Here is a 22,984-nt window from a genome sequence, read left to right as displayed (position 1 = left end):
TTAAGCCATGTTGTGTTCTGACTAACCGCAACTAAAGGGATTACTTTGGCTTGCTCTCTACCGCAATGATGCAATTAAGCGGGGGCTATTCGCAGCTATTGAATAAGCCAAACCAGTACCTTATAATTGCATGCGTTGCAAATAACCTTTCATGCCCTATTTGTTTACGCACCAATTTAACATGTAATTAATGAAGGAACATCATAAAGCGATGTCGCAAAAACAACTTCATTTGCATAATGAGCTTGACATTTGATGAAATTATTAATGAGAAGGAGAATTAACTTTACAGTGATTTGCCAAATATGGGTAATTAATTAGTATGCATATATGTTTAACTTTTATTCAGGTTATGCTCTTGACTTATTTCTCAAAATATTATTATTTTTATAAACCTAAAAGTCTAATAGCCTATATGTATTTTTCCAATCAATAGTCAAGTGCTAAATCTGCCTGAAAATGATAGGTGTCAAGATTAATAGAGCAACAATCCAGATCTTGGATTTATGGGTGAATGGAGTGGAGGCGTCAGAGATCTTGGTTTATGTTTGTCACCGAGGGGGCAGCCTCTGAGGGGATTTGATTTGGGGGTGGGGGTTACAGACTCTTACCCCCTACTCCCCCCTTCTCGCTCGTTTTAGTCCATTGTTGGGACTCTTGCGCTCAGAGTGCAGTGGATCGGGTTGGCAACAAGACGCAGCAGTAGCCTATATCCGCAACATTAACAGAGCGTGGCTAGCTAGCCTAATTGAGATTTAGCTAGTTATTTAATGTACTGGGTTCTGTTGGGACCAACTCATTCATGAACGGACTCTGCGCGAGTGAAGAGCGAACCACCGTGCGCAAAGATTGACCAACATCTGTTCCATTGTTGCCGCGCTGTAGCCTAATAATTATCCACATTGAGAAGAGTGATATGGGACTCTACGCCTTCTACATTGGAGATCTGTCTGTTTCTATTTGCAACAACCAACACAGATCTTGTTCAGTCTAATCTCAAGAGGAGGGAGAATTAAGCAGGAAGTTTGGCCGAAGTCTCTCCCTATGGATTTAGCACTTTCTGTGGCGTGAGCCCCTGGAAAGAAGGAGACGGGCGCGCGAGCCTCATTCTGACGTGAGAACACAATCTGGTCAGGGTGAAGTGGACTTTGCGCCCCAGCCGGAAGGATCAGCTCTACCTCCTTCCCTGCCTGCTCACCACCGAGCTGCTGTCCTTCACGTTTTGGTTGTTTTGAAGGATTTATAAGTGCATCTCCGAGGTTTCCACACGGACACACACTGAAGACAATCACCAAAGACTAAAAAAAGGATTGGACAGAAACCCAAATGAGGATTCCAATATTGACCTCGATCAAATGGAACTAGGATATTCTGGTGCCTAATCGAACTTTATGAAGGATTGATCATTACGAGCAAAGAACGAAATAAAAGGTAAGATGATTTCCTTGAATCCGCAAGGTTGCATAATTATTTCGTGGTAGTAGGCCTATGTTACTTTATTTAGTGGTTACAGTCGACAAGTCCTGTAAACAATTATTTTATTGCAAAATTGATTTTAACTCCACACATTCAAGCCTATGAATAACCCTTCTTGCAAAGAGTTCCACGGCTGGTTGTGGTTTTTCTAGAAACATTAATTCAGACAATGTGATTCTGTTAGCCTAATGCACGAGTTTGAATTAAATTCATGATTATAAAGCCTACTTCGGTTGCAATAATGTATCCCCACCAATTTCAGTTTGTGAATATTGAGCGATTGTTGAATGTGGCAGTGTCTGCGCAGACACTGCGGCATAGTTGCACATTGTCTCCACTGTCATATCGATTTGATCGACTTTGTGCACACATGACATGATGTTGTTGTGTTTTTCGTCCAATAGCTTATGTGAGAAGCTTTTCCAACCGTGCAATATATATATATATATATATATATATATATATATATATATATATATATATATATATATATATATATATATCGGTTATATCAGTTAGTTTACAAAGATAGGCTGGCAATACTTGTAACGCGCCATATGAAAATGGTTGAAGTTATAGGGAATTTCTCACGAGGGTCATCTAGTTAAAATTTTACAGAACTAGCTGGTTGTTGGAAGGTAACGGAGCAGAAGACATCGTTTGATTTATGACAACAGCATTGTAACGGTCTAAAGAAAATAAATTAACGTAAATCCTTCACGTGCATGTTTAACTTTCACTTGGTGGTTTTGACGTAAACACAGACAAAACACTGGACAACTATCACTTGTTTATTTCACGCCAAGATTAGCCTACATGGGGCCACATCGAGATACGCCTACCATTTACTTCGCTGCAGATAAACACGCCGTAAATAACACAACATATAGAAATACAATTTGTGTTTTTTCCAGTTAGGCTAAATGGAGAAAGAATAGAGTTCATTCATGGATAGTTATTAAACGGTGTGCACCACAGCTAGTGGCGGACTTAGTGATTTGGAGGCAGAGGCCAGTCGGAGGCCCCCCATCCATCCTATGTGTGTGTGCTTTTTTATGGGTTTTATAGTAAATACATGTACATTTAACTGTAAAAATTGATTACCTTTTGATGTGCCATGAACACAACCAGTAATTATGTTTTCATCTGATTGTTAAAAAATCACTTCAACAAGTAGGTTATCTTCGCTGCACGTTCAGCCAAACTAATTCCAGCATCCAAACAGTGCACTGTGCACCCGCCAACTTTCCTACAATTCGCAAGTGGCTGAAACTCTCACTGGAGAAAGCATCCGAGCGAGCGAAACAGCGCCCCTTTGTCTCCCATGTATGACATGCCATACTCTTTTTGGCCAGACAACCTCAGATACACTCCTTGTGTCCTCTCTCCTCATCTCCTTCTCAAAACCCATTGGAGAAGGTCAGAGGGGAGGCACCTGTCTTTTTACTAAAGAAATGTGTTAACTTAAGGTAATTTTTCTGTACCTTTTTTAATCTTCTTTCTCTTTCTTTTCTCTGCCCACTCTAAAAGCGCCTCATTGCTGCAGCTTAATTTCAATGAAAGTCACGTTTGCAATCATATCGCATGAAACATTGCACAGGAACTCTGTCAGAGTGGAATAGTCCATTATTATGAACCAATCCGTGGGTGATTAATGACACTTGTTTCTATTATTAATGACAGTTGTTTCTCCTCAAGCAGAGAAATGATATTCAAAAAATGATTACTATTATTCTTTTTTTTTAATAATGCCCAGCTCACGAGGGCCCTTGATGATGTTCTCCTGCCCAATGGTAAGTCCGCCACTAACCACGGCTGCATGCACATGGTCTGCATGGAACACTCCAGGACTGGCGCCTGTGCACAGTTGGCCCGACTTGGTTCAGTTGTCGTCATCTGGACAAATCACGAAGCTCAGTCTTGTTCCTGTTGCCAACTGTGGACCCCTGACACGCGATAATAAAAATAAACAACCCCTTTCCATCAAATAAAACAGTATTTGTTGATCTCATAAGAACAGTCTGCTCTAAAATTATTTGAATACTCACTAGATTATTTAGTGGCCTCAGGGAAAAATTACACACTTAGGCCTAGGTTTATATGTTTTGGCCTGTCTGTTGTGTTGAGTGTGCCTGTGAATTTGCTATTGTTGCTCCTCGATAGCTTCCTGGCAAGTCTCAAGTGTTTTCATAGTAACGGCCCATTATCCAGAAAGGCTGTGCACCTTCCATTCACAAACAACAGGCTGGAACAGCCACATATTCACAGCTTCTAGTTATTCATGACGGAGGGGACAGTGGACAATGTGCTGTAGGCTAATGACCGGACAGTCAGGACACCTGTTCAATTAGAATACAAAGCCAGTCTTAAAGAGGCTCTTTCTATCTCTACCTATTCACAGGGCTATATACCACAAACAAGTTCAGTGCTACTTACTGGAATCACATGCGACAATTTTACATAATGACTGACTGATTCTGTGTTGTGTTGTCTTTCCAGGTCCAGTTTTTGGGGTGTGTGTTGAGTTTGCCAATGCCCGGAATCGGTGTGTGAGGCCAGGGTTGCCCCTTCATTCTTTTGCTATCACACACATCTGCAAGATGGTGAATGTCTACACGGTCTGCATCGTCATACTCTGTCTGACTGTTGGACTCCTGGCCAAAGCCATCGGGTCAGAAGACGGAAAAACAGAAGGTAGGTTGCTCAATATTGCCTAAGATGTGTTGCTCTTATATGTTCTTTTGTGTAATTTCCCCTATACTAATGACTAGTCCAAACCCTCTTGAGAAGGATTTGCTGATGGATAACTGGTTGAATTCTCCCTGAGGGAGGTTTCTCAACTTTATCCATTGCAGTTTCTTAAAATACACATCTCAAGTGTATCTCTATAGTGCACAGCTTCAAATTTCAAGTGAGGTTGCTCAGTTCTGCTCAGACAAGGAATAAAATAAACCACCAACAAAAGCTTTAAAAATAAAAGAACACTTCCCTCAAGGTTCCATTTAATTCACTGAAAGATCTCATTGAGGAAGGAGAAGAATGCCTGTAGCTGTAGAGTACAGTAACCCTTTGATTAATCAGATTGGTCTTTCTATAGGCAGAGCAGCGAGCCATAGGGAAGGTGTGATCCAGTCGAATTCAAGGTGACAGGAAGGAGGAAGGTTGTAATCATTTTTGGGGGGTGAGGAGAAGAAGAAAAAGGCTCCCAGTGCTTTTGGTGCTGTAAACCGTGCTACTCGATCCCTCCAATACCCTGAGGCTCGGAAGTGTAAATCTGTCCGTCCCGTCACCAGCCGAGAGAGCCGGGGGTGGAGGGGAGGAAGGAGAGGAGGAGAAGAGGATAAGGGGGGTCTTCCATTGATGCTTTACAAATACACACCTGTCTTTGTTTATTACCTGCCACAGCCATCCATTCAGCTCTAAGTATTGTTATGATGTGTGCAGATTGGCTACAGGCTTGGCAAATTGCAGCCCTCCAGGTTTACAGGAGCTGGGGTCTCTTTTAAGCCCCTATACTGATCACTATCAGCAAAGGAGGAAGCCTAGTCTAGGGCTAATTTCAAACACTTTGGTCAATGTTTTTATAACACATTATTCAAATCAAATTGTATTTGTCACATGCGCCGAATACAACAGGTGTAGACCTTACCGTGAAATGCTTATTTACAAGCCCATAACCAACAATGCGGTTTAAAGAAAATAACAGTTAAGAAAATAATTAATTTACAAAAAATTAACAAAAAAAACAGATGTAAAAAAAGTAACACAATAAAATAACAATAACGAGGCTATATACAGGGGATACCGGTACAGAGTCATTGTGTGGGGGTAAAGGTTAATAAATTGAGGTAATATGTACATGTAGGTAGGGGTAAAGTGACCATGCATAGATAATAAACTGCGAGTAGCAGCAGTGTAAAAAAAAAGGAGGGGGGGATCAATGAAAATACTTTGGATAGCCATTTGATTAATTGTTCAGCAGTCTTATGACTTGGTGGTAGAAGCTGTTAAGGAGCATTTTGGACCTAGACTTGGCGCTCCGGTACTGCTTGCCGTGCGATAGCAGAGAGAACAGTCTTTGACTTGGGTGACTGGAGCCTTTGACAATTTTTTGGGCCTTCCTCTGACAGCGCCTAGTATAGAGGTCCTAGATGGCAGGAAGCTTGGCCCCAGTGATGCACTACCCTCTTTAGCGCCTTACGGTCAGATGCCGAGCAGTTGCCATACCAGGCGGTGATGCAACCGGTCAGGATGCTCTCGATGGTGCAGCTGTATAACTTTTTGAGGATCTGGGGACTCATGCCAAATCTTTTCAGTTTCCTGAGGGGTAATAGGCGTTGTCGTGCCCTCTTCACGACTGTCTTGGTGTGTTTGGACCATGATAGTTTGTTGGTGATGTGGACACCAAGGAACTTGAAGCTCTCAACCCGCTCCACTACAGCCTCGTCAATGTGAATGTTTGTCCCTCCTTTTCTTGTAGTCCACGATCAGCTCCTTTGTCTTGCTCACGTTGAGGGAGAGGCTGTTGTCCTGGCACCACACTGCCAGGTCTCTGACCTCCTCCCTATTGGCTGTCTAATTGTTGTCGGTGTTCAGGCCTACCACCGTTGTGTCATCAGCAAACTAAATGATGGTGTTGAAGTCGTGTGCTTGGCCACGCAGTCGTGGGTGAACAGGGAGTATAGGAGGGGACTAAGCACGCACTCCTGAGGGGACCCTGTGTTGAGGATCAGCGTGGCAGATGTGTTGTTGCCTACCCTTACCACCTGGGGGTGGCCTGTCATGAAGTCCAGGATCCAGTTGCAGAGGGAGAGGTTAAGTCCCAGGGACCTTAGCTTAGTGATGAGCTTTGTGGGCACTATGGTGTTGAACGCTGAGCTGTAGTCAATGAACAGCATTCTCACATAGGTGTTCCTTTTGTCCAGGTGGGAAAGGGCAGTGTAGAGTGCAATTGAGATTGTGTCATCTGTGGATCTGTTGGGGCGGCATGCGAATTGGAGTGGGTCTAGGGTTTCCGGAAGGATGGTGTTGATGTGAGCCATGACCGGCCTTTCAAAGCACTTCATGGCTACAGACGTGAGTGCTACGGGGCGGTAGTCATTTAGGCAGGTTACCTTGGCATTCTTGGGCACAGGGACTAGGGTGGTCAGCTTGAAACATGTAGGTATTACAGACTCGGTCAGGGAGAGGTTGAAAATATCAGTGAAGACACTTGCCAGTTGGTCCGCGCATGCTCTGAGTACACACCCTGGCTGTTTTGAAGCACAATCCACCAGAAAGTCCAAGGAATTATACAGGATTTACCCCAGTGTTTTGCCCAGAAGGCTCAGACTTTTTGGTTTCCATCTATGCGGGCCAGCACCTGTGCCTCACTGGGCCATGCCTCCGGCGGACCTGCTCTCACTTGGGGCCAAAGCCAGGCCACTGGTACTTTTCAGCCTTCATTTACATAACAATGGCTAACTGTGAAACTTGCTAACAGTTTCTCACAAAGCAACTGTTTTGATTATGCAGTGGTTCTTGATTCTTCTCTTCACAAGTCCTCACTGTCAGCCCTAGCTATGGAAACACAATTTCCCTAGTATAACATAAGGGTGTACACACTAGCGTAACACTACTGTTACAGTTGAAAAGCAGCATCATTAGTAAGGTGAACCCTGGTAGTTTTTCAATGGGCCTGTTTCTTAAGAGGGTCTACCCATGACTCCGTGGTCAAGCTGACTCCCGCCATGGAGAAGTGGTCAAGGTCCCGGGACCCCGCCTAGGGGCCCACAATGCAGCACTAAGTCCCTGCCAGAAGACATTTGATTCATTGGTAAAAATTCAGCACGGTAACACCACCCAGGAACGTTCCAGTTAGCAACCAGGGAAATAAAAAAGAGAGAGAACGAGAGAGTGAGAGAACAGAGGCAGCCATTATGAAGTTGGTGCAGGATAAAGTTGGTGATATTTTTTTTCTCAGAGGAGGAGTGAAATGTATGCCACACACATATGTCTGGAGCACAGGCATCAATCAGTGTGCTAATGCAGAACAGCGCTGCTCACACTCAAGCTGACTGTGATTTAGTGAGGAATTCATCCCCTCCCGATATGACATACAGTAGATCAAATTAATTGGCATCTAGGATGCTTTGCATTTTAAGTAGTCAAAGGCCCAGTGCAGTAAAACATGTGAATTTTCTATGTGGTAGGAATAATACTGTAAAATTGTGAAAATGATAATATGGCCTTTTAGTGTAAGAGCCGTTTGAAAAGATCGCTTGCAATTTCAGCCTGTTTTGGTGGGATTGAGTTTTGGCCTGCCTGGTGTCATCACCATGCGGTAAATTTGTTAATAGACCAATAAGAAAGAGAGTTCCAAACCTCTCTGCCAATAACAGCTAGTTTTAAGTTTTCCCTTCCCCACTCAGACCACTCCCAGACAGTCCAAGCAAAATTCTTGCTTGAGAAATGGCTCTTTGCTAAGAAGCTATTTTTGTTTCTTTTTGACCATTTTAATTGAAAACAATCACAATAAGGTACTTAATTGTTACCCAGAAATGATTTGATATTGAGATAAAAAATGGCTGTATTGGACCTTTAATCACTGGGCTATCCTAATGTGTTTTAAGCAATGTGGCTACAATATTATCGCTCACTCTTCTACACATACTGACAATATTGCATTATGGCAGTTAGTTCTCAGCATATCCTTTGTGGTGAATGGATACTAATGTAGAAGACTTACATTGCAAAATGTGAAAATAAACAAACCGTAGCATACCATGGATTCACCCCTAAAGGAACTGTCATGAAAGAGCAAAGGGCATCTGATGGTCAAACGCTCAAACCCAGCGCAGTCCCCCCTGCCAGTCGAGTCACACCAGTGAAATGTTTTGTGTTGTGTTTGCCCCATCGACACGGGGTGAATATTCACACTCAGCTGTGAGTTCAAATGAAGGCCACGGGCAGCTCCGAGTCCTCACAAGTTCATTAGCATGGCTTTGTTTGCTTGGTGGGGAATGTTGCCTTTCCAAGCTTAACAGAAAGCGGCACTTTTAAAGTTGCCACAGCTTTTTGTACTGCTCTGCAAAGTAAAGTCACAGTGTGGGATGGGATGGTAAGCTAATGGCTAGATGGATCAATCACATAGTCAAATGAATGGGAGCTTTTCATTGGACAGGGAGCATATAAGGTACTTATTACAGTGTAATACAACGGTAATAAAATGTTTAGCTAATTTGAGTTTGAATTCAACCTAGCTCTCACCTGTGTATTCCTCCTCCGCCTACCTCGCGTGGAGCAGTTAGAGCTAGCAGCTCATCAAGCAGGGGGAACAGATTGCCTTTTACTTACTGAAGTGGCTGCAGGAAGCAATCAGACAGAAAATTGGCCTGGAATTGCACTTTTCAGCAATGTGACTGAGCGGGCACCCCGCATATGGCTGAGGCCAGGGGAGCCCTTATCGTGACACGTTAGCCCCCAGTTTATCAGTGCACTCTATCACCCACCAACCAACCAGTCTACATTCAAACACAACAACACTGAGAAATGCGAGAAACAAATCCTTTTACCAAAATGTTTAGATGTAAACTGAGACTGGAGTTTTTAAAACGTTTCTTTTTTACAATCCCTCTCTCCTCTCTTCTTCTCTCGGTACAGATTTGACTGTGTCTCGTCCGCTCATCCTGCCTGGTTATCCTGAGAACGCTACGGCGGTTGTGGGGGGACAGGTGAAGCTGCTGTGTAAGGTCCACCGGCCGGCATTCACCAAGGTCCAGTGGCTGAAAAGAGACGGAGAGCGCCTGGGAGCCGAGGGCCAGCCACATCTCAGAGCTCTGGAGGCCCTACAGAGCAACATCTCCAATGTGAACACTCTGTCTCTGAGCAACGTGTCTCTGGAGGATGCTGGGGAGTACATCTGTATGGCTGAGGCCACCACACACGGTGGACACCAGCGACAGTCCATGCAGTCTGCCTGGCTACAGGTTCTACCAGGTAAACACTTCTTACTAGACTTTGTTCATCAGGCTATTGGATGCTTCCCACATAGCCTTGTGTTTTATAGTCGATTATGTCCTGATAGTAATTGATTACTAACAACAGAAACGAGTTGGAAGTATATTAATCTCATACCTTGTCCCTATAGGGACCCTGATCTCTCGTTACCTGGACCAGAGTACGGCCATTGAAGTCCCAGCAGGTAATTACTATTGAACTACCTTTATCCCAGTGGAGTAAAGAGAACAGAGTATGAGTGAGGATGACAGGGGCCATCTGTGTTACTGAGAGGCTGTTTGGTGGGCTGGAACGGGGCTTTCTCTCTGAGCCTGCCTCTTAAACCGCCACTGAACCATTGCCACCCCATTGATTTGTTTCTGAAGGCCAATCCGCTGTCACACTACAACATGTTCATTAGCTACATTCTTTTTTTCTTTCTTTCCTTCTTTTCTCTTTTCTTTTTTCTTGTAGCTAGCTTGCTCTCACTCCCACAGTGATCCATGCTAAACAAAACAAGGAGCAGAGAGAGGTGGAGAGAGGCCTCCCAGTTGCCATGGCAACCTCTTTTTGTGTGTGTGTCTGGCGGGTCAGGGGATAATGGGGGCGAGAGTTGAAAGGTCATAGTTGAAGGGATGGCCACTCTCTTTAGAACAAGATGTGGCCACTGATTGGCCTGTGTGTGTGTGTACGTGTATGTGACCGAGTACTCACACGTTTGTTTTTGTCTCTTTGTTATCCCTGCAGATGTCCTGGAGGACCTTAGTCAGGACACCACTGAGCACCTGCTTCTGGAACCGGGTGATGTCCTCAAGCTGCGCTGTGACACCAACCGGCCGGGGGGTGTGTATTGGTACAAGGAGGGGACCCGGGTGCTGCACACCGCCCGCATCCAGATCCGCGGGGGTGTTATGGAGATCACGGACGTGACGTACGAGGATTCTGGGGTGTATGCATGTGTCCTCCGCGGGACCAAGGAGCCCCTGAGGAACTTCACCATCACTGTAGCAGGTGAGGTCTAGATTTAGAAGACAGAAGAAGTCTCAGCCTTAGAGATAGGATGATATGTCCAATGAAGTTATAGGTTATATATATTAATTTCTATGGTCTTAGTCTCTATGGTCTCCTGAATGATCAGTTATAAAAAAAAGTTATTAACTCTTTCCATGTCTTTATGCTTCTCAGACTTACTGGGCTCAGGTGATGATGATGAGGACAACGGTCTAGAAGACACATCGGCTGAGATTGAAAATGACCAGGTCTACTTCACAAGAGGTCCCTACTGGACCCACATCCAGCGCATGGAGAAGAAGCTGTACGCAGTGCCGGCAGGGAACACGGTCAAGTTCCGCTGCCCGGCCATGGGTAGCCCTCTGCCCTCCATCCGCTGGCTGAAGAACGGACGCGAGTTCAGGGGAGAGCACCGCATCGGAGGCATCAAGGTGAGACAGTGACCAACCTGAGAGCAAAGACAGTAGGAGAGTGGTTAGGGTGGGGAAGAGAAGGAGGGTGAAGAAGGGAGGGGGAGAAGGACGGTGGTTGCTGTTTTCTTTACTAGTGTATAACTGCCACATACTTTGGCTTCAACCCTGGTACCTGACATTTAGTCTCAATAGGGAAGTAACACACTGTGAATCTGTTTACACTGGTTCCATCAAAGACAAGTTACCATAGAGGCAGACTAGCACTTCCAAAGCACAAGCCAATATAACTTGTATCCATAGGAACGATCCAACACACAACGTACAGACAACTCATTTCTAACGTGTACGTTTTGTCCGTTTATAGTTGAGACACCAGCACTGGAGCCTGGTGATGGAGAGTGTGGTGCCTTCAGACCGTGGGAACTACACCTGTCTGGTGGAGAACAAATACGGCTCTATCGTACACAGTTACCTTCTGGACGTACTGGGTAAGAACACTCACTCATCCACCTCACAACAAAAACCTCACTTTGCCTACCCAACAGTCTGCTGTTTGCTCATCTGACATTCAACTCCCAAAGCTGGGAGGGATAGTATGGGTAATGAGCAAAAGTAATTCCCTCCACCATTCTCTAATTCAACCACATTCCGTCAAACTTGTAACACCAGCCCTCTCTGTCTGTCTCTCCATAATGACTGAAAGTAAAGTTGGCATGAACTCATTATAAAGTCTGTACATCTAGTCAATGCTCCAGGGTGTGTGCAGTACTGTATGGTATTGTCTTCCCCCTCCTACACCCACCACCCCACTCTGGACATCTAGACACAGGCCCGTCTCCCCACGGAGCTACTGCCGGCCCATGATACTTAGCACGTCAGGCCTGATTACCGTCCCGTCCCGATGCTCTCCCCACTCTACCTCAGTGGTGTCTCGCTAGACACAGAGAAACACAGAAAGAGAGAAAAACAGAGGCTCCAAAGCCCACCTCAGACAGAGGGAGGACAGAGCCGGCGGGGAGAGGAGAGAGAGAGCGGACGGCCAGGCTCCCAAACCAATTTTCCGCCTGACCTGTGACTGGCCAATTTCTGTAGCTCGGCAGTCCAGTGTGGGGTCAACTGCTGTCTCCAGAAGAATGCGAGGGGGAAAAGAGCATGCACACACAGAACGGAGAGAGAGAGAAGCAACGCAGCGACTTCCAAGCTGGCCTGGCTAGAAAAGAAAGTTGCTAATGAAACCAATTAGTGAGTCTGACTGAGTCTGGTTGGTGTTGGTTGTGAGAGACAATGCCTGCTTATCGGTCCCTTCCCCTTTGGCGCTGCTGCGCTGCGGTCAGTCAAATGAACACTGGTCATTACCATTGGCCTTTCTCTCCATGCCTGCGAAACACAGCATTTAGAAAACAAATAAGACCGATCTGGCGATAACCTTGTTTCATCTGAATCTAAAATATACTGTTATTTTAGATTAGTATTTACTTCAATGGTTAGGTTATTTCAGGCATTCCAGAGTACTTCTGCTAGCTCAGAGTAGGCGATGTGCTCCGTTGAACAGAGGAATCTCCCTCTCGTTGTCCCCCACGGCTGAACTTTGAATTCTTCCAGGCAAGGGGAATCCTCATGGCCCTTTGGAGTCTAACGCTCTCTCTCTATTTCTCCCTCCCTCCCTCTCTCTGTGTTTTCAGAGCGCTCCCCACACAGGCCTATCCTGCAGGCTGGTCTGCCAGCAAACACTACAGCGGTGGTGGGCACTGATGTCCAGTTCTTCTGTAAGGTCTACAGCGATGCCCAGCCCCACATCCAGTGGCTGAAACACATTGAGAGGAATGGCAGCCGCTACGGCCCCGACGGGACTCCCTATGTTCAGATACTGAAGACAGGCAGCCTTAACATGTCGGAGGTGGAAGTTCTCTATCTGACTAAGGTGACCATGGAGGATGCTGGAGAGTACACCTGTCTGGCTGGAAACTCCATCGGCTTCTCCCATCAGTCTGCCTGGCTCACCGTCCTCTCAGGTATGTTTATACTTCAAACTACAGTATGGCAACATATGGCCAAAGTAAGGAGTTTATAAGAGTTCAGAAGAAATTGTCACTTGTGCTTTGGGCCAAGTATAGTCAACTTACCAAAGGTATTTTTTAGGGCTGTCAGAGTTCATCAGTAAACTCAAGTTAACTTTTTGTAATTTTAGTGCACCGTTTTTTTTATTGTAATTAATTGCATTGTCGGAAAGCGTTCAAAATACACTGAAAACATACAAAATACATCATATATACAGCTTTTTGTATCGAGTTCAGAAGAAATGGTCACTTGTGCTTGAGACAGTCAGTCTCTAACCCATCCTCTTATTTCCTTCTCATTGTCTTCTCACAGAGGAGGACGTGGCTGACGAGGTGGACCTAATGGAGACCAAGTACACTGACATCATCATCTACGCGTCTGGCTTCCTGGCTCTGGTCATGGCCATCGTTATCGTGGTGCTGTGTCGCATGCAGGTGAACCCCAGCAGAGAGCCCTTCGATGTCCTCCCTGTCCAGAAACTCTCCAAGTTCCCCCTCCGCAGACAGTACTCTGTGGAGTCTAACTCGTCAGGGAAGTCCAGTGCGTCTCTGATGAGAGTGGCCCGCCTGTCTTCCAGCTGCTCCCCTATGCTGGCCGGAGTCATGGAGTTTGAACTGCCCTACGACCCCGACTGGGAGTTTCCCAGGGAGAAGTAAGTCCTCTTTGACTTTCTGGTTTGTTAGGGGTTTTGGTTTAGTTCCTTACTGGTTATTGAGTCAGTCATTGAGTTCGTCCATCTTGAATATGTGTTTTGGTTTCTGTTGAGTTCCATGTATCTTCACTGTACTGACCATCATATTCCTTCCTATCTCCAGTCTGACTTTAGGGAAGCCACTGGGCGAGGGTTGCTTCGGTCAGGTGGTCAGAGCTGAGGCCTATGGGCTCAACAAGGACCATCAGGAGAACATGTCCACTGTGGCTGTCAAGATGCTGAAAGGTACGAACTAGGAACCATCTTCTTAGGAAAGACTGGACAATGACTAGGATTTATTGTTGACTCTAGTTCCAGATACACTACATGACCAAAAGTATGCTCGTCGAACATCTCATTCCAAAATCATGGGCATTAATATGGAGTTGGTCCCCCCTTCGCTGCTATAACAGCCTCCACTCTTCTGGGAAGGCTTTCCACTAGTCGTTGGAACATTGCTACGGGGACTTCCATTCAGCCACAAGAGCATTAGTGAGGTCGGGCACTGATGTTGGCCGATTAGGCTTGGCTCGCAGTCGGCGTTCCAATTCATCCCAAAGGTGTTTGATGGGGTTGAGGTCCGGGATCTGTGCAGGCCAGTCAAGTTCTTCCACACCGATCTCGACAAACCATTTCTGTATGGACCTTGCTTTGTGCACGGGGGCATTGTCATGCTTAAACAGGAAAGGGCCTTCCCCAAACTGTTGCCTCAAAGTTGGAAGCACAGAATCGTCTAGAATGTCATTGTATGCTGTAACATTATGATTTCCCTTCACTGGAACTAAGGGGCCTAGCCCAGACCATGAAAACCCATATTCGTCTGTCGGATTGCCAGATGGTGAAGCGTGATTCATCACTCCAGAGAACGTGTTTCCACTGCTCCAGAGTCCAATGGCGGTGAGCTTTACACCACTCCAGCCAATGCTTGGCATTGCGCATTGGTGATCTTAGGCTTGTGTGCGGCTGCTCGGCCATGGAAACCCATTTCATGAAGCTCCCGACGAACAGTTATTGTGCTGACGTTGCTTCCAGCGGCAGTTTGGAACTCAGTAGTGAGTGTTGCAACTGAGGACAGACGATTTTTACGCTCTACGTTCTGTGAGCTTGTGTGGCCTACCACTTTGCGGCTGAGCCGTTGTTGCTCCTAGACGTTTCCACTTCACAATAATGGCACTTACAGTTGACCGGGGCAGCTCTAGCAGGGCAGACATTTTTAACTGCATTGTTGGTTAAGGGATTGTAAGGGTTTGTAAGTAAGCATTTCACGGTAAGGTCTACACCTGTTGTATTCGACGCATGTGACAAATACAATGTGATTTGATTTGAATTTGACGAACTGACTAGTTGGAAAGGTGGCATCCTATGACGGTGCCATGTTGAAAATCACCGAGCTCTTCAGTAAGGCCATTCTACTGACAATGTTTGTCTATGGCGATTGCATGGCCGTGTGCTCGATTTTTATACAACTGTCAGCAACAGGTGTGGCTGAAATAGCCGAATCCACTAATTTGAAGGGGTGTCCACATAATTTGGTATATTTAGTGTATGTTCCTAAGACTTCAAATGTGTGTCCCTCTCGTTCCCCAGATGATGCCACAGACAAAGACCTGTCAGATCTCATATCTGAGATGGAGCTGATGAAGGTGATGGACAAGCACAAGAACATCATTAACCTCCTGGGGGTGTGCACAGAAGATGGTGAGTTCAAGATACAAGTTCACAACAGATAATGACAACCAAAAGTCAAAAGCTACTATCTCACTGTTGCTCCTCACTCATTCGACTCTAGCCCTGCTCAGTGACTTGGTCATTAATGGTGGTCCCATGCCTCCAGGTGTCCATAGGGAGGGTGGAGTCGATCACTAACTGTCTCCACTCCCCCATCAGGTCCTCTGTACGTGCTGGTGGAGTATGCGTCTAAAGGCAGCCTCAGGGAGTACCTGCGGGCCCGCCGGCCCCCTGGCATGGACTACACCTTTGATGTGACCAAAGTGCCAGAGGAGCAGCTCACCTTCAAAGACCTGCTGTCCTGTGCCTACCAGGTGGCACGTGGCATGGAGTACCTGGCCTCCAAAAGGGTGAGTACTATGTCCTAAAGGGGTTTTATTAGCTTGTATGTCCATCTCAATATGGATTATCAAAATCTGTATGTGGCCTTCTATAGAATGACTTTGGCCTGAAGGGGTTTAGCCAACAAGCAAGAGCAAGTGGCAACCCCCCTATTTCCTTCCTTCCCTCCTACCCCACAACATACCCTTCCTCATTCACTAACCTGGTCTCTCTTATCAACACATCCCTTTGTATGACACACCATCCTGGCATTCCACAGTGGAGTGGTGGTTGAGCCCTGTTTACCCCTCCAGCCCTCCATCCCTCCGTCCTGCCTGCCTGCCGCAGTGGGCTTTGTCCTTTTTAGCACAGCCATAAATCTGTTAGCAAACAGGCGCAGAGCTGCGTCTGTGCCCCGGCATCGGGTTTCTGTCTCTGTGGCCTGCTAAGAATGCAGTAGTCTGAAACCACCCCACCATTACGGAGCCCCTGGAAAACCAGGGCTTTCTCATTTCCACGAATCCCCAAATACCATGTCTATTTGAAATTAAAACCAAAATAAACTTAATGACATCCATTCAAGTCCAGCAAACGGGTTGTTTTTCAACAAAACCTCCAGATCTATATAAAGTTGACTTAATTTGGTGCGTTTGGTTAAAATTGGACGCTGCGTGTTGACTTAAGATCGGGTATTTTCATTTTAGAAACTCAGAGCGAATCATTTCTATGTCAATACTATCTGGTTTTACATGACTGCAAAAACAGAAAACCGCAATGTAGACATGGTCATGTAATTGCAATACTCTAAATTGTAGAGTAACATTTCATAAACATTTAACATAAAACTAAAAACTCAGTATATCTTTATGTTCTGACTTAACCCTGGTATCTCCTCTCTCTCTCTCTCTCTCTCTCTACAGTGCATCCACAGAGACCTTGCTGCCAGAAACGTCCTCGTCACGGAAGACAACGTCATGAAAATCGCAGACTTCGGCCTTGCAAGAGGAGTGCACCAGATCGACTACTACAAGAAAACCACCAACGTGCGTTATCCTATCCTGCTATCCTCCTGACTGGCTCTGTGGCACCTTGTCCCTCTCCAAGTGCCGGTTCCAGGGCTGTGCTGTTGTGTGTCATCTGGCTGGCCAGCTTTCAGAACAGCCCCTGTTGGTACATGTAGTCACAGCAGACTGTCTGCTCTCTGTCTAGTGTCCCCCAGTCGGCTTGTGCCTGTTTGCAGCTTTAATGCTCTTAACCTTTTACTGCAGTGGGCTAAATCAGCGTCACACAGAGTGATTCTTGACTGTCTTAAACAAATCTACTTTGAAACAAAAGTATACTCCTCACACACGGTTATGTTTTATTTTTTTTAAAGAAGACACCTGTACCATGTCACATATAGAGTTGAAATGTTTTACATTTTGAGTTTGCATCCCAATATATTACACTTTACATACGTCACAGAAGACTGAAATATAACAAAACCGTTTGACATAGAAACACCGGATTTTCTTCAGGTTTTTTGAAAAATATTAATAACATTCCACCCACGCGTTTGGTCATTGACTGCAGGAAAGGGCTACAGACAGATGTTTGATGTGTGCCCACTGATTGGCAGCCAGCTTAATGGGAAATCATTAGAAAAAGCGGACGAGGAAGGGAAGAAGGAAGTGGGCGAAAGAGAGGAGGAATGGGGGAGTGGGGGAATGATGTATAGACGACTGGATGAAAGGCTGGAACTAAAAAGACACTTCGGCTCTGGCATCGTGGCAACCAACTGACTCACTGACTGTCCACCGCTCACTAACGTTGTTGTTCTGTTTTGTAGGGACGTCTGCCAGTGAAGTGGATGGCGCCAGAGGCCTTGTTCGACAGAGTCTACACACACCAGAGTGATGTGTGGTCGTTTGGGGTGCTGATGTGGGAGATCTTTACCTTGGGGGGCTCGCCGTACCCCGGTATCCCTGTGGAGGAGCTCTTCAAGCTGCTGAAGGAAGGCCACCGCATGGACAAACCCTCCAACTGCACACATGAACTGTGAGTAGACACACATAAGTGCACACCTAAACTTATCAAACACACGCCATAGCCTTCTCACCTTTCAACTTTAAGTTGTACATTGACATGTATTACAGTGTGTTTCAGAAGCTTTTTTTTGTCCCTCTCCTGTGCTGTATTTGCATGTTTGTAAATGTGAAAATGCTGTGGATGTGTGTAAATACCCTGGTACTAACTTGCCCTGTCTGTCTATGTGTGTGTGTGTGTGTGTGTGTGTGTGTGTGTGTGTGTAGCTACATGAAGATGAGGGAGTGCTGGCATGCCATGCCCACACAACGACCCACCTTCAAACAGCTGGTGGAGGAGCTGGACAGAGTGCTGCTGTCTATCTCTGACGAGGTGGTTGTCTGGGACCCCTGTTCACACACACACACTTACACATACACAATCTGCTCGCCAGATGTTCTGTTCCAACATACTGTTCCAGCTATAGTTTAGTTTATTACTATAAGACACCCTGTAGTTTGTACACAGCACATAGTCTCAGATAAAATGTCAAACTTACTATCGTCAAGCTTAAAATACAATACAATAAATAACACAAATGCAAAGCGTTACCAAACTGAACAGTTTCTCTCCTGCTTCTTTTTCTTAGTACCTGGACCTGTCGACACCTTTCGAACAGTACTCCCCATCGTGCGAGGACACCTCCAGCTCTTGCTCCTCGGACAATGATTCTGTCTTTACCCACGATGCCCTGTCCACCGACCCCTGTCTGCTGGGTTACCACGACGTGAATTCTCGGATTGACCCGAAAACGGCACTGCGGTAGACAGCGGCTCCAACGGGAGTACTCTGTCTCAAAGGGCATTACATGGAGAAGTTTACTTTGGAAAACGACCATGTTGCATTAAAAGCGGTACTTGGACTGTCTGCTCTGGCACTGTGTCCAAGAACAGTATCTCAAACCTTGGCACTACAGAACCCTGGTCATCTAAAATGGCTGCCTCTTCTTATCAGGTTTGGGGGTTTACAGTAAAATGACTCTTGTTTGGGTCTCTACAGAGAGGATGGACAATGGTCATCTTGTACTCAAACTCATCTTAGCTAGCATCCGAACAGTATCCAAACTGGGCTTTTAAAACAGAAAAATATGTTTTAACATAAAAGATTTATTTTGATATTGAAAAAAAACAGAGAAGCTGATTGTTAAATATAAATCTCTCTATATATAAGATTATTTTACATTTTGCTATTTAAAATTGTCTTAAATCTCAGGAGCTCTTGTGTTAAAAAGTTGCTGTAGAGGCAGCAAAGTGCCAGATGTTTTTTCTTCCTGTGAATATATTAAAATATTTTATGTACATATCATAAAAAAGACAATTACCTTTTATAAATTATTCTAAATGATACAAAAATGAAGGTGTTCAACTGAGGTGAAGAAAGAAATAATGTATTCAAGTGTTTTAACGGCCAAAATGTCCTCGCAATTCTCGTTCCATTTCATCAAAACACCTTCAGTCCCCTGTTTGTACGCTGCTCTGGCCTTTGTATGGCATCCAGGCCAATCGTCAAAGCCCTCAGAACCCCCAATCCCTTATGCTTTCAATTGTTGCAAACATAAACTAACTATAAGAACAGTATGGTCTGGGGGTCTGGGCCCTGAAAGAGAAGAATACAATTCAACACAAGACACTGGGGGAACAGGGGGAGCAGCCCAGCTTCTACTGTCAGTGCTGTATGAAAAGAAAAGGACTGGACCTGAAGGTCTGAATGTGAAAGGCCCAGTGTGATTGATTTTGAATCCTCCTCTTTTGTTTCCCCTGTAACCCTTTAACCAGGCCCAGTGTGTTCGTAGCGGTACAGGCTGAGGCCGGGCCTTGACAATAGGGTATTTGGCAGTCCTGATGGGTGTGACTGTGGGGACACTGTGGGGACAGGGAGGGTAGGGTGATCCGGGGGGTAGCCTCAGCCTGTCTGCACCTCAGCCTGGGCCTGTTTGCAAATGAAGACTCCCTTATTATGATAATGCCTGGCTCCCACTGATACTCATCTTTATTCTGCTACCATCTTTTAATATACAGTACCAGTCAAAGGTTTGGACACACCTACTCATTCCAGGGTTTTCATTATTTTTACTATTTTCTACATTGTAGAATAATAGTGAAGACATCAAAACTATGTAATAACACATGTAGTAACCAAAAAAGTGTTAAACAAATCAAAATATATTTTATATTTGAGATTCTTCAAAGTAGCCACCCTTTGCCTTGATGACAGCTTTACACACTCTTGGCATTCTCTCAACCAGCTTCATGAGGTAGTCACCTCAATTAACAGGTGTGCCTTGTTAGAAGTTAATTTGTTTAATTTATTTCCTTCTTAATGCATTTGAGCCAAACAGTTGTGTTGTGACAAGGTAGGGGTGGTATACAGAAGATAGCCCTATTTGGTAAAAGACCAAGTCCATATTATGGCAAGAACAGCTAAAATAAGCAAAGAGAAATGACAGTCCATCATTACTTTAAGACAAGAACTTTGAAAGTTTCTTAAAGTGCAGTCGCAAAAACCATCAAGCGCTATAATGAAACTGTCTCTCATGAGGACTGCCACAGGAAAGGAAGACCTAGAGTTACTTCTGCTGCAGAGGATAAGTTCATCAGAGTTACCAGCCTCAGAAATTGCTGTTCAAATAAATGCTTCACAGACTTCAAGTAACAGACACATCTCAACATCAACTGTTCATCGGAGACTGTGTGAATCAGGCCTTCATGGTCGAATTGCTGCAAAGAAACCACTACTAAAGGACACCAATAAGAAGAAGATACTTGCTTGGGCCAAGAAACACGAGCAATGGACATTAGACTGGTGGAAATCTGTCCTTTGGCCTGATGAGTCCAAATGAGTCCAACCGCCGTGTCTTTGTGAGATGCAGAGTAGGTGAACGGATGATCTCCGCATGTGTGGTCCCACCGTGAAGCATGGAGGAGGAGGTGTGATGGTGTGGGGGTGCTTTACTGGTGACACTGTCTGTGATGTATTTAGAATTCAAGGCACACTTAACCAGCATGGCTACCACAGCATTCTGCAGCGATACGCCATCCCATCTGGTTTGCGCTTAGTGGGACTATCATTTGTTTTTCAACAGGACAATGACCCAAACACACCTCCAGGCTGTGTAAGGGCTATTTGACCAAGAAGGAGAGTGATGGAGTGCTGCATCAGATTTCCTGGCCTCCACAATCACCTGAACTCAACCCAATTGAGATGGTTTGGGATGAGTTGGACCGCAGAGTGAAGGAAAAGCGCTCAGCATATGTGGGAACTCCTTCAAGAGCATTCCAGGTGAAGCTGGTTGAGAGAATGCCAAGAGTGTGCAAAGCTGTCATCAAGGCAAAGGGTGGCTATTTGAAGAATCTCAAATATATTTTGATTTGTTTAACACTTTTTTGGTTACTACATGATTCCATATGTGTTATTTCATAGTCTTGATGTCTTCACTATTATTCTACAATGTAGAAAATAGTTTTAAAAATAATAATAATTGAATGAGTAACTTTTGACTGGTACTGTACATATGCTAATTATTATGCTCTGTTACAATTGGGGGGAACGCTCCAAATATCCTCCAGGGAATGCAAAGTGTTCACCTCAAATCATATAGATAAGCCTCCAATGTTGCTGTTTCACCAACGCTTCACAATCTAACTGCCCCGGGTGTTTTTCATTCAGACGACTCAAAAGCATTTTTTGTATAAAGATGGTGGTGTTGTGGGTTGAAAGCAAAGCATAATGCACATACAGTAAAAAGTAATTCAGGTACCAGAGCAGTGGGGCTGGCTACCTTTTTGTGTGCAATGATATCTTTACCGTTGAGGTGTGAGATTTATTTGGTGTTTTTTAAAACGAAACATTTAGCAATTTAGCTCAATTTTCTCCTGTAAGGCAGCAATACCAATTCATGACCTCCAACTAAAAACCAAACCATTAGCTACAGAACAGCCTATATGAATTTAACTTAGCCCTTCAACATTGAGAGTTGTATCACAAAGATCTTCAGTATGGTTGTTTTGATTCCCATACTACACAACGTCAGGATCAACTGCATGACATTCCATTTATGTACACCCAATACAATTGTAACAATCACAATGTTCTTTAATAAAAAATCATCAACATCATTATTTTAGAAATATGTAATTTATTTGTTTATTGTTTTGTTTTTATATGAAATAAAGTATAATTTAAAAGATCAACTTTGCCCTTTGCCATATGTAATTATTTTAGAAAGAAAGAGAAATTAAGAGACAGGATGCACAGAAAGAGAAACAAAGAAAGACAGAAGAGGAAGACAGAAAGGGAAAGAGAGAAAATGAGAGAGGGAGACAAGAGAAAGAGATGAGGGTTAGAGGTTAAGGGGTAGGGGGGAGTGCACTAGTGATCACAGAGACCCAGTGCCTTTTAAGTGGCATGCTCAGCCCCAGCACATGGCTGGCTTATCTCTCATGTGAGTCATTCCACCTCAAAAAGCACAAGAAAGAAGATTTCAACACCCACAATCTCAGATTGTTCTGAAATTGTTTTGTGTCGTTAGAAACAGATAACATTATCATTCCTGAAACATGATTTTGTTGAAATATAATTTGATCTGAAATTAAGCTAATTGATTGCACCCAAATTGGCCATTTTAATTGATAGGATTCATATAATCTTCAATAAATATGGTACCTAACATCCGATTTGGACCCTAATTATTCCTAACAATGAGTAAGACATGAGGAATCCAATAAAATGATTACAAGCCACCCACGGATAGTATACAGTATCAGTTCTCTATGTCTGACAAGTTGTATGGAGCTGCTGCTTTGAGTATTGCTTCTTCATCCTTTGCAATGTACTCCCTGTGAATCTGGTGATGGTTTTTCCCCCTGTTCAAAGACATTAGCCATTGAAGTCGCTTGCATTATTTACCATTAATTAGTGTGAAAGTACCACATTTTGCCTACTACATGCCGCTGTCCCTGCTACTGCCACCACACCCTTTTATCCATGGTGCTGGTCTCTTGTGTTTATTAAATGGTAAAAATAATTTGGGTCCAAATTGGATGTTGGGTACTATATTTGTTGAATATTATGTGAATCCTATAAATTAAAAGGGCCAATTTGGGTGCAATCAATTAGCTTAATTTCTCAGAGATCAAATTACATTTCAACAAAATAATGTTTCAGGAATGCTAATCTTATCTGTTTTGAACTACAGAAACGATTTCATGGCTTGCTGAAATGACATGGAATGACCCATGTGTAACAA

At 44.5% G+C, this 22,984-nt stretch overlaps 1 protein-coding gene across 2 annotated transcripts; it reads left to right on the top strand.

Moving 5' to 3' along the window:
- Positions 1-664: 664 nt before the first annotated feature.
- LOC121550259 (fibroblast growth factor receptor 4) lies at positions 665-19,823 on the top strand. Of its 2 annotated transcripts, XM_041862440.2 has the most exons (17): positions 665-1,431; positions 3,233-3,269; positions 3,976-4,170; positions 9,118-9,453; positions 9,605-9,658; positions 10,201-10,464; positions 10,639-10,895; positions 11,242-11,365; positions 12,560-12,889; positions 13,248-13,587; positions 13,751-13,872; positions 15,214-15,324; positions 15,514-15,704; positions 16,596-16,718; positions 17,504-17,712; positions 17,967-18,072; positions 18,329-19,823. In XM_041862440.2, exons 3-17 carry the CDS (start codon positions 4,077-4,079, stop codon positions 18,503-18,505), a joined length of 2,838 nt encoding a protein of 945 aa, XP_041718374.1. In that variant the 5' UTR covers positions 665-1,431; positions 3,233-3,269; positions 3,976-4,076; the 3' UTR covers positions 18,506-19,823. The 2 variants fall into 2 exon arrangements, with proteins under 2 accessions (XP_041718374.1, XP_041718373.1); XM_041862439.2 differs by lacking the exon at positions 3,233-3,269.
- The last annotated feature ends 3,161 nt before the right edge of the window (positions 19,824-22,984 follow it).

This window comes from Coregonus clupeaformis, chromosome 35 (assembly GCF_020615455.1).
Source record: "Coregonus clupeaformis isolate EN_2021a chromosome 35, ASM2061545v1, whole genome shotgun sequence".
Taxonomy (NCBI): Eukaryota; Metazoa; Chordata; class Actinopteri; order Salmoniformes; family Salmonidae; genus Coregonus; species Coregonus clupeaformis.
Note: the sequence above shows the minus strand (reverse complement) of the source record. Positions and strands in the feature narration are given on the sequence as shown.